Below are 12,116 nucleotides of genomic sequence, written 5' to 3' on the forward strand. Positions count from 1 at the left end.
GGATAGGGGCAGTTTAAGGTAGGAGGTCATGTGATGACATCTCCTGGAATATGTCCAGTCAGAGCTGGCAAGCCAAGTACTCAATCATTGAAGACAGCTGTTACAAACCACAGACTTTTGTTTCAAATATTTCTGCCTCATTAGTTTAAAAAATACTAAACCAAGGCTTCTGTCACAAGATACCAGAATCCTCTATTCTACTCTAACATTATTGTGCACTGCACAATGGTAAGACCAATCTCCATTTAAAAACCTTGTTTATTTTTATCTGCACATTGGGTTCTAACATTAGGTGATTTCAGCCAGAAGCTGGTTTTTAACTAGTGAACTTGCCTCAGGTGTGGGAGATTTGTTTGCACTCAGGGCTGCAAGCAGGAAAGCAAGTGATCTTTTGATTGAACATGTCATGCTCAACCAAACTTGCCTGCCACCTTCCTCAGCACTGATTGGTGGTTTACTAATGAGTGCCATTTGACTATCTCTTCAAATGTGGCTTGTGATTGATGGATACCGCTGTCAATCTTCTATCATCATTCAGAAGCTAATTGCCTCCCAGCTCAGACTGAGGGGGGATTTCTGGGCATGCTGGAGCATCCCAGTGCAGCTGCTTAATGATTGGTGAGTGGGCAATATTCCGATTCTCAATGCAGTGCAGCGCAAGAGGAGTTTTCTGGGATTTGATGACAGCCCTGGAACAGCGGTGGGGGTGGGTCAGGTTAAGGAAGACTGGACTCAGGTGAGCTGAATACCAGGTCATTTGAGAAATTTGGAGCAAACTAACAAGACACCAGAACCTTTAGCAAAAAACTGGGACTGTCCCGGCAAAACCAGGATGTCTGGTCACCCAAACTTCGTATGTTGGGAAGACACAGAGCTGGCATTCTTTGGTTCATGGTTGATTTACTGAAAGTTTTTCTGAGGTGTTGGGGTGGTTATAGGCTCCAGTAGGTTTGCGTGTAATACTTGTACTGCCAGTAATTGCTTTGTTAATTAAAGTTATGCATGTACTGGTAAATAGGTGAGGGAATGCTGGAGAACCAGTTCCTAATTCTTGCTTGAGATTGTCAGATGTAAAATGAGAGGGCAGGGAGACTCCTTATTTATCACAGTTAAAATCCAGTCAGCTCTCAGTGTCTGTCTGCTCAGGAACTGACAGTTCACCAGGACCTGACTGAACTGCAATGTACGCGGTGCAAAAACTTCGGTCTCAGTGGATGAGATGCGAGCTCAGTGTCCAGCTCCCTGATGGTCAGAGGATGGTCACAGTTAGAGTGAGACCAAATGACACCATAAAGCGTCTCCGTCTCTACCTAGTGAGACAAGGAGTCACATCTTGGAAGATGGATTTCACCTATAAAGGTCAGCAACTTGGAGAAAATGAGACGCTGGAAGAGAATAACATCGCAACAGGGGCGGTGCTTGTATTAGCGAAGAAGGGTGAGTGTCTCATCAATCTGATTCTGACCTTCTCATTAAACTTGTTTGCAAGTCCTATCTTGTAGCTATGGTAACCAGTTGCCAAGTAGTCTGGATGGAACTGATAATTTTGAAAGAGCTTTGTCTCTTCCATTCTTTCTTCCTTTCTACTCCCACCCAGCTCTTGCTGATCCTTTGCCTGAACTCCAGTTTCAGCACTGGCCACACTATCCATGTTTTACAATGTCCTGGCCCCTGGGTCATGTGATTGCTCTGACCCTCCCTCTTTCATAAATCCCGTGACTGTATGGAGAGAGGTAGCAATAGGCGTTCCACCTCACCACAGCATGGCTAGGCAGACAGCAGTAACCATGGCTAGGCAGACAGATGACCATTTATATAGTGCCTTTTTTTTGACCACCAAATCTCACAAAGGGCTTTACAGCCAATGAAGCATTTTTTGAAGTGTTGTCACTAATGTAGGAAACTCAGCAGCCAGTTTCAGCACAGAAAGCTCCCACATACAGCAGTGATAATAACTAGACAGATACAGTAATGTGTTTTTATGATGTTGATTGACGGATAAATATTTGCCAGGGCACCACTCCTGTGCTCTTCTCCAAATACTGCCATGAGATCCTTTACATCCACCATGCTTTAGCGTATTAGCTGAACCTCCAACATTGCAGCACTCCTTCAGTATGGCACTGGAGTGCTAACCTTGATTTTTGTGCTCGGTCCCTGGAGTACTGGCCTCAGATTACAATAGGACTGACTTGCATTCTCCTGCAACAATTTTACTTCCCACTCTGAATTGCCCAATTTTACTTACTGACCATGCCTTCACTGCCACAGTCCTAATCTCTGGAATAGCCTCTCTCCACCTCTCTGAAACTCTCCACCTCTCTGAAACTCTCCACCTCTCAAACTCGCTAAACTCTCTACCTCTCGAAACCTCTCCACACCTCTCGAAACCTCTCCACACCTCTCGAAACCTCTCCACACCTCTCGAAACCTCTCCACACCTCTCGAAACCTCTCCACACCTCTCGAAACCTCTCCACACCTCTCGAAACCTCTCCACACCTCTCGAAACCTCTCCACACCTCTCGAAACCTCTCCACACCTCTCGAAACCTCTCCACACCTCTCGAAACCTCTCCACACCTCTCGAAACCTCTCCACACCTCTCGAAACCTCTCCACACCTCTCGAAACCTCTCCACACCTCTCGAAACCTCTCCACACCTCTCGAAACCTCTCCACACCTCTCGAAACCTCTCCACACCTCTCGAAACCTCTCCACACCTCTCGAAACCTCTCCACACCTCTCGAAACCTCTCCACACCTCTCGAAACCTCTCCACACCTCTCGAAACCTCTCCACACCTCTCGAAACCTCTCCACACCTCTCGAAACCTCTCCACACCTCTCGAAACCTCTCCACACCTCTCGAAACCTCTCCACACCTCTCGAAACCTCTCCACACCTCTCGAAACCTCTCCACACCTCTCGAAACCTCTCCACACCTCTCGAAACCTCTCCACACCTCTCGAAACCTCTCCACACCTCTCGAAACCTCTCCACACCTCTCGAAACCTCTCCACACCTCTCGAAACCTCTCCACACCTCTCGAAACCTCTCCACACCTCTCGAAACCTCTCCACACCTCTCGAAACCTCTCCACACCTCTCGAAACCTCTCCACACCTCTCGAAACCTCTCCACACCTCTCGAAACCTCTCCACACCTCTCGAAACCTCTCCACACCTCTCGAAACCTCTCCACACCTCTCGAAACCTCTCCACACCTCTCGAAACCTCTCCACACCTCTCGAAACCTCTCCACACCTCTCGAAACCTCTCCACACCTCTCGAAACCTCTCCACACCTCTCGAAACCTCTCCACACCTCTCGAAACCTCTCCACACCTCTCGAAACCTCTCCACACCTCTCGCACACCTCTCCACACCTCTCGAAACCTCTCCACACCTCTCGAAACCTCTCCACACCTCTCGAAACCTCTCCACACCTCTCGAAACCTCTCCACACCTCTCGAAACCTCTCCACACCTCTCGAAACCTCTCCACACCTCTCGCACACCTCTCCACACCTCTCGCACACCTCTCCACACCTCTCGCACACCTCTCCACACCTCTCGCACACCTCTCCACACCTCTCGCACACCTCTCGCACACCTCTCCACACCTCTCGCACACCTCTCCACACCTCTCGCACACCTCTCCACACCTCTCGCACACCTCTCCACACCTCTCGCACACCTCTCCACACCTCTCGCACACCTCTCCACACCTCTCGCACACCTCTCCACACCTCTCGCACACCTCTCCACACCTCTCGCACACCTCTCCACACCTCTCGCACACCTCTCCACACCTCTCGCACACCTCTCGCACACCTCTCGCACACCTCTCGCACACCTCTCGCACACCTCTCGCACACCTCTCGCACACCTCTCGCACACCTCTCGCACACCTCTCCACACCTCTCGCACACCTCTCCACACCTCTCGCACACCTCTCCACACCTCTCGCACACCTCTCGCACACCTCTCGCACACCTCTCGCACACCTCTCCACACCTCTCCACACCTCTCGCACACCTCTCCACACCTCTCGCACACCTCTCGCACACCTCTCGCACACCTCTCCACACCTCTCGCACACCTCTCCACACCTCTCCACACCTCTCGCACACCTCTCCACACCTCTCGCACACCTCTCCACACCTCTCGCACACCTCTCGCACACCTCTCGCACACCTCTCCACACCTCTCGCACACCTCTCCACACCTCTCGCACACCTCTCCACACCTCTCGCACACCTCTCCACACCTCTCGCACACCTCTCCACACCTCTCGCACACCTCTCCACACCTCTCGCACACCTCTCCACACCTCTCGCACACCTCTCCACACCTCTCGCACACCTCTCCACACCTCTCGCACACCTCTCCACACCTCTCGCACACCTCTCCACACCTCTCGCACACCTCTCCACACCTCTCGCACACCTCTCCACACCTCTCGCACACCTCTCCACACCTCTCGCACACCTCTCCACACCTCTCGCACACCTCTCCACACCTCTCGCACACCTCTCGCACACCTCTCCACACCTCTCGCACACCTCTCCACACCTCTCGCACACCTCTCCACACCTCTCGCACACCTCTCCACACCTCTCGCACACCTCTCCACACCTCTCGCACACCTCTCCACACCTCTCGCACACCTCTCCACACCTCTCGCACACCTCTCCACACCTCTCGCACACCTCTCCACACCTCTCGCACACCTCTCCACACCTCTCGCACACCTCTCCACACCTCTCGCACACCTCTCCACACCTCTCGCACACCTCTCCACACCTCTCGCACACCTCTCCACACCTCTCGCACACCTCTCCACACCTCTCGCACACCTCTCCACACCTCTCGCACACCTCTCCACACCTCTCGCACACCTCTCCACACCTCTCGCACACCTCTCCACACCTCTCGCACACCTCTCCACACCTCTCGCACACCTCTCCACACCTCTCGCACACCTCTCCACACCTCTCGCACACCTCTCCACACCTCTCGCACACCTCTCCACACCTCTCGCACACCTCTCCACACCTCTCGCACACCTCTCCACACCTCTCGCAACCTCTCCACACCTCTCGAAACCTCTCCACACCTCTCGCACACCTCTCCACACCTCTCGCACACCTCTCCACACCTCTCGCACACCTCTCCACACCTCTCGCACACCTCTCCACACCTCTCGAAACCTCTCCACACCTCTCGAAACCTCTCCACACCTCTCGAAACCTCTCCACACCTCTCGAAACCTCTCCACACCTCTCGCACACCTCTCCACACCTCTCGAAACCTCTCCACACCTCTCGAAACCTCTCCACACCTCTCGAAACCTCTCCACACCTCTCGAAACCTCTCCACACCTCTCGCACACCTCTCCACACCTCTCGCACACCTCTCCACACCTCTCGCACACCTCTCCACACCTCTCGCACACCTCTCCACACCTCTCGCACACCTCTCCACACCTCTCGCACACCTCTCCACACCTCTCGCACACCTCTCCACACCTCTCGCACACCTCTCCACACCTCTCGCACACCTCTCCACACCTCTCGCACACCTCTCCACACCTCTCGCACACCTCTCCACACCTCTCGAAACCTCTCCACACCTCTCGCACACCTCTCCACACCTCTCGCACACCTCTCCACACCTCTCGCACACCTCTCCACACCTCTCGCACACCTCTCCACACCTCTCGCACACCTCTCCACACCTCTCGCACACCTCTCCACACCTCTCGCACACCTCTCCACACCTCTCGCACACCTCTCCACACCTCTCGCACACCTCTCCACACCTCTCGCACACCTCTCCACACCTCTCGCACACCTCTCCACACCTCTGCACACCTCTCGCACACCTCTCCACACCTCTCGCACACCTCTCCACACCTCTCGCACACCTCTCCACACCTCTCGCACACCTCTCCACACCTCTCCACACCTCTCGCACACCTCTCCACACCTCTCGCACACCTCTCCACACCTCTCGCACACCTCTCCACACCTCTCGCACACCTCTCCACACCTCTCGCACACCTCTCCACACCTCTCGCACACCTCTCGCACACCTCTCGCACACCTCTCGCACACCTCTCGCACACCTCTCGCACACCTCTCCACACCTCTCGCACACCTCTCCACACCTCTCCACACCTCTCCACACCTCTCGCACACCTCTCCACACCTCTCCACACCTCTCGCACACCTCTCCACACCTCTCGCACACCTCTCGCACACCTCTCGCACACCTCTCCACACCTCTCCACACCTCTCCACACCTCTCGCACACCTCTCCACACCTCTCGCACACCTCTCGCACACCTCTCCACACCTCTCCACACCTCTCCACACCTCTCCACACCTCTCCACACCTCTCCACACCTCTCCACACCTCTCCACACCTCTCGCACACCTCTCGCACACCTCTCCACACCTCTCCACACCTCTCCACACCTCTCCACACCTCTCCACACCTCTCCACACCTCTCGCACACCTCTCGCACACCTCTCGCACACCTCTCGCACACCTCTCGCACACCTCTCGCACACCTCTCGCACACCTCTCGCACACCTCTCGCACACCTCTCGGACACCTCTCGCACACCTCTCGGACACCTCTCGCACACCTCTCGACACCTCTCGACACCTCTCGCACACCTCTCGACACCTCTCGCACACCTCTCGCACACCTCTCGACACCTCTCGCACACCTCTCGCACACCTCTCGCACACCTCTCGCACACCTCTCGCACACCTCTCGCACACCTCTCGCACACCTCTCGCACACCTCTCGCACACCTCTCGACACCTCTCGCACACCTCTCGCACACCTCTCGCACACCTCTCGCACACCTCTCGCACACCTCTCCACACCTCTCGACACCTCTCGCACACCTCTCGCACACCTCTCGCACACCTCTCGCACACCTCTCCACACCTCTTCGAAACCTCTCTGCCTTTAAGAAGTGGCTTAAACCCTAACTTTCTTTTTGGCCCTGTCCTAATTGACCCTTATGTGAATTGGTCAAATTTGATTTGATAACACCGCTGTGATGAGGGATGTTTTACTATGTTAAAGGTGCTACGTGGGATACAACTTGGTGTTGCTGAACCTGTACTGGTAGCAGATGAATAAAAGGTCAATGTTAATAATAGATGAATACAGGGTGAACTAGCATTGATGCCTAACTTGTCTGCAAGACTCAGCAATCTTGGGCCATGTATGAATGTTAATCACCCTGGACAGGTATTGAGAGTAAACTGCTGACTGGCAGGAATCAGGCTCCAGCCAGATTTAACTCCTTCAAAAAGCAGGTGAGACAAATAGCAAGATCAAATGGAAAAGACAATTTGTACAGAGTCATCTTCTGTCAAAGAATTGTTTCCTGGACCTGCGATCATGACATGTTGATCGTTGTCGGTAATCTACTGTGTTGTCTCTTAATTTCAAATGCTATATGCGAATCTGAAATGAGAATGTTTAATTATTGGTCTTCATGTTTTTTTTGGAACTATCTAGATGGAATGAGTTTAAACCTGAGTTTAAACCTTACTCTAGACTGTCCTGGCCTGTGGAGACTGAAACTCTGACTGTGAATACCAGCTTGAAATCCAGTGGGATTCTTATCTTCAGTGGGTGTAAATGCTCCTGCCTTAGATTGTATCGAAAATGCCACCACTATTATAGCACTAACCTCACTGATGCCTGGAATAGCGGTGGATACAGCCCTCGAAGGAGTCTTTATGTCGCAGTCTGCCACATTAATCAGTCTGTGAAATCATCCATTAGTTTCAATTGTTCTCCAAGGGAAGGTTGTAAAGTTATGAAAAGACGATGCCTTCTTTGAGAACAGACTGTGGAATAATTTTCCAACCTGAGGGAAGTCTTATTTGTTTATGAGTGGTGATCAGTTGAGAGTTCTTCTCAATGGTCAATTGGCTGTTGCAGGCTGACTTTGAATGAAGTGTCTCCAGGACCAGAGTCACTCGCTGGAGAGTGGTGCTGGAGTTTAATTAGGGGTTTAGTGATCTGGGAATGAGGATTTCAAAACCAGGACTGATGGTTCAGGGAAAGTCAAATCACTAAAACACACACTCTCAAACACACTGACACACTCTCAAACACACTGACACACTCTCAAACACACTGACACACTCTCAAACACACTGACACACTCTCAAACACACTGACACACTCACACTGACACACTCACACTGACACACTCACACTGACACACTCACACTGACACACTCACACTGACACACTCACACTGACACACTCACACTGACACACGCTCACACTCACACACGCTCACACTCACACACGCTCACACTCACACACGCTCACACTCACACACGCTCACACTCACACACGCTCACACTCACACACGCTCACACTCACACACGCTCACACTCACACACGCTCACACTCACACACGCTCACACTCACGCTCACACTCACACACGCTCACACTCACACACGCTCACACTCACACACGCTCACACTCACACACGCTCACACTCACACACGCTCACACTCACTCACGCTCACACTCACTCACGCTCACACTCACACACGCTCACACTCACACACGCTCACACTCACTCACGCTCACACTCACACTCACACTCACACTCACACTCACACTCACACATACAGGCTCACACATAACACACTCACACTCACTCAGTCACACAGACACAGCAACACACACTTACACTCAAACATACTCACACAGACACAAATATACTCATGCATAGACACACACACAAACTCACACATACATGCATACACAATCACATTCAAACACCCACAGACACGCCCACACAAATTCTCACTCTCACACAAATTCACACCCTAAATAACACTCAGTTTCAGACTCATCAACCTGCACCCCGCCCCCCCATCCCCACCCAACGCACACACACATTCAGACAATCACTCACACTCATACACACACACCTTGAGCAGAGACCAGGAGTTGTTCACAAGCCAAGATGACCCTATGTGTCTGTAGTTACTGCTTTTGGACAGAGATAGGAAATGAATAACTGAAAATAAGATCTGTATCTTCCCCCGTACCAGTCTTTATGCTATTATAATTATTAACACTAGTGTTGCTGGAATGACATTAATAAAGCTGTATGAGTTGAGTGCTTTATGTCTTCTTGATCCTTTGGTTGATTTAACTGTATTTTGTATGCATGAAGAAAGCTGTCTCTCAACTAACAGCATAGGGGGGATTCACTAAGAGTCACTTATCTGTGCTTGGCTCGGAAATTGGGTATCAAGATGAACAACTCACCTGCCATTTTCAAGAAACAAGCAGAACTATGGCAGCTTTCAGCAGAATACTCTGCTAGTGACAGTAGGAGAGTTTCCCGCTGAATTAAGTTCATTCATTCAATTGTTTCAACCTGCAATAGGGGATATTAAACAGACACGGCTAAACTGAAGTTTATAGACCCAATGTTGGTCCAAACTTGGAGACTGTTGTCCCCCAGGGCACAGTCCGTACTGGGGGAGCTCCCCCTCCAATGAGGAGGAAAAGGAGGGAGTTCCTGTGGTTCAGCAGGATGAGGAACCAGCTACTGCACATGGGCCTGCAGAGGAGAGACATCGGCAGGCAGACCCAGTTAGCTGAAGACACAATCCTGCCTACAGGCTGAGGATGACCTACCCCTAAATGTCAGAGTGTCAGTGTTTCTTTATTCTTTCATGGGATAAGGGCATGTCTGGCTAGACCAGAATTTATTGCCCATCCCTAATTGCCCTTAAGGTCATGGTGAGCTACCTTCTTGAACTGCTGCAATCCTGGAACTCCCTCCCTAACAGCACTGTAGCTGTACCTACACCACATGGATGGCAGCGGTTCAAGATGGCAGCTCATAACCACCTTCTCAAGGGCAATTAGGGATGGGCAATAAATGCTGGCCCAGCCAGCAAAGCCCACATCTGGTGAATGAATGAAAAATAAAGTGGTGTAGGTACACCCACAATGCTGTTAGGGAGGGAGTTCCAGGATTTTGACCCAGCGACAGTGAAGGAACGGCAATATATTTCCAAGTCAGAATGGTGATTGACTTGGAGGGGAACTTCCAGGTGGGGGTGTTCCCATCCATCTGCTGCCCTTGGCCTTCTAGATGGTAGTTGTCATAGGTTTGGAAAGTGCTGTCTAAGGAGCCTTGGTGAATTCCTACAGTGCATCTTGTAGATGGTACACACTGTTGCAACTGTGCGTCGGTGGTGGAGGGAGTGGATGTGTGTGGATGTGGTGCCAATCAAGTGGGCTGCTTTGTCCTGGATGGTGTCAAGCTTCTTGAGTGTTATGGGAGCTGCACTCATCCAGGCAAGTGGGGAGTATTCCATCACACTCCTGACTTGTGCCTTATAGATGGTCTACAAGCTTTGGGGAGCCAGGATGTGGGTTACTTGTTGCACTATTCCTAGCCTCTGACCTGCTCTTGTAGTCTGACTGCTACATGCTTAGGCGATCCCAGGTGCCAGGGACGTTCTGTGCACTGGAACTTTTGGATGACTGACTTCTGGGAAACAAGGGCTGCAAACAAGCCTCGCAAGAGCTGGCTCATGACCCCAGTCAGAAATCCACGCGTAGAGCCTGGGAAGCAGTACAAAGAGAGCCACACTTCCACCAGAGCCATCATTGAATAAACCATTGGTCTGCTTAAAATGAGATCAGATGTCTGGGCCATTCAGGTGCTGCGGTGCAATGTTCACCTGCTCGTGTGTCACTGATGGTTGTGGTCTGCTGCGCATTACACAAGCTAGCACTCCAGAGAAAGAAGAGGTCCTGGCAGAGAAGGATATAACAGAGCAAGCCACATTCTCTGATAAGGAACATAAACAGAAATACCTGGAAAAACTCAGCAGGTCTGGCAGCATCGGCGAAGAAGAACAAAGTTGACGTTTCTTGTGTGTGATGTGGTGGTCTGGACCCTTCAACAGCATGAGGACTCGAAACGTCAACTTTGTTCTTCAACGCTGATGCTGCCAGACCTGCTGAGTTTTTCCAGGTATTTCTGTTTTTGTTTTGGATTTCCAGCATCCGCAGTGTTTTGTTTTTATTTTCTTTCTCTGATAAGGAGTCTGGGGTGGAATCTGATCATAAGGGGAGGTGGGTCATGCCAGCCAGCTGTGGAAGCCAGTGTAGAGGACACATTGGATGTCAGAGAGACACAGGACTCTCCAATAATGCAAAGATTTACCCAGTAATGTACAATTCACTCTACAAGACCATCTTTACCATAATCACCTCTTTTATATCTCTCCCAAGGTCAACACCAGGCCTGCCTGTGTATGTTCCAACGGTGAGGGACCAAACAAAACTGGTCAGCGAGGTCCACATGAGCACAAACTCCACTGAGAGCATTTATTCAATCGAAATCCAGACCACCACATCACACACAAGAAACATGAATGAAATTGGAGCAGTAAGTACAAACAACAGTAATGCAATACAAAATTGAAACAATATTTTTCATAACAATCAGATCTATACAGTCACTGTTATAAACCCCTGAATGGCCAGGTGTTTTGTTCAATCTTTTCCAGGTGACATATCATGGCGCTCCCTCTCTTTTGCTGCCAGCTGTGCTGGAGACAGGCTGCTCACTATTCTGCTACTTTGTCAGGCATCCTTTGCTTGTTTGAGTTTTTGAGAGCCCCAGTGTTATGGGTGTCTCCTGCACAGTGACAGGAGTCTCACCTGGAGGCATTTATGTCAGTGCTAGATGGGCAGAAGAGAGGTTACACTATCAGAAATGCCAAGAGGTCCCCCCACCATGTCTCATCCACCACCGTGTGTCCATTTGCAGGGTGGTGGTGGTGTAGTGATAATGTCACCGGGGCTAGTAATCCAGAGGCCCGGGCTAATGGTCTGGGATCACATATTCAAATCCCACCATGACAGCTGGTGGAATTTAAATTCAATTGCTATAAAGCTAATCTCAGTAATGGTGCCATGAAAACTATCCCTTATTGTTTTAAAACCCATCGGGTTCACTAATGTTCTTTAGGGAAGGAAATCTGCCATCCTTACCCGGTCTGGCCTACATGTGACTCCAAACCCACA

The 12,116-nt window shown here is 51.1% G+C and overlaps 1 protein-coding gene across 2 annotated transcripts; it reads left to right on the plus strand.

The window, feature by feature from the left end:
- Positions 1-1,132: 1,132 nt before the first annotated feature.
- Positions 1,133-11,467, plus strand: LOC121286720 (putative ubiquitin domain-containing protein TINCR). 2 transcript variants are annotated; one of them, XR_005945034.1, is made up of 2 exons: positions 1,133-1,437; positions 11,319-11,467. XR_005945034.1 is itself a non-coding variant. In XM_041203738.1 (2 exons), the coding sequence occupies exons 1-2, from the start codon at positions 1,182-1,184 to the stop codon at positions 7,612-7,614; spliced, it is 327 nt and encodes a 108-aa protein (XP_041059672.1). In that variant the 5' UTR covers positions 1,133-1,181; the 3' UTR covers positions 7,615-8,029. The 2 variants fall into 2 exon arrangements, 1 of the variants encoding a protein (XP_041059672.1); XM_041203738.1 differs by lacking the exon at positions 11,319-11,467 and adding an exon at positions 7,544-8,029.
- The last annotated feature ends 649 nt before the right edge of the window (positions 11,468-12,116 follow it).

Source organism: Carcharodon carcharias, chromosome 14 (genome assembly GCF_017639515.1).
Source record: "Carcharodon carcharias isolate sCarCar2 chromosome 14, sCarCar2.pri, whole genome shotgun sequence".
NCBI lineage: Eukaryota > Metazoa > Chordata > Chondrichthyes > Lamniformes > Lamnidae > Carcharodon > Carcharodon carcharias.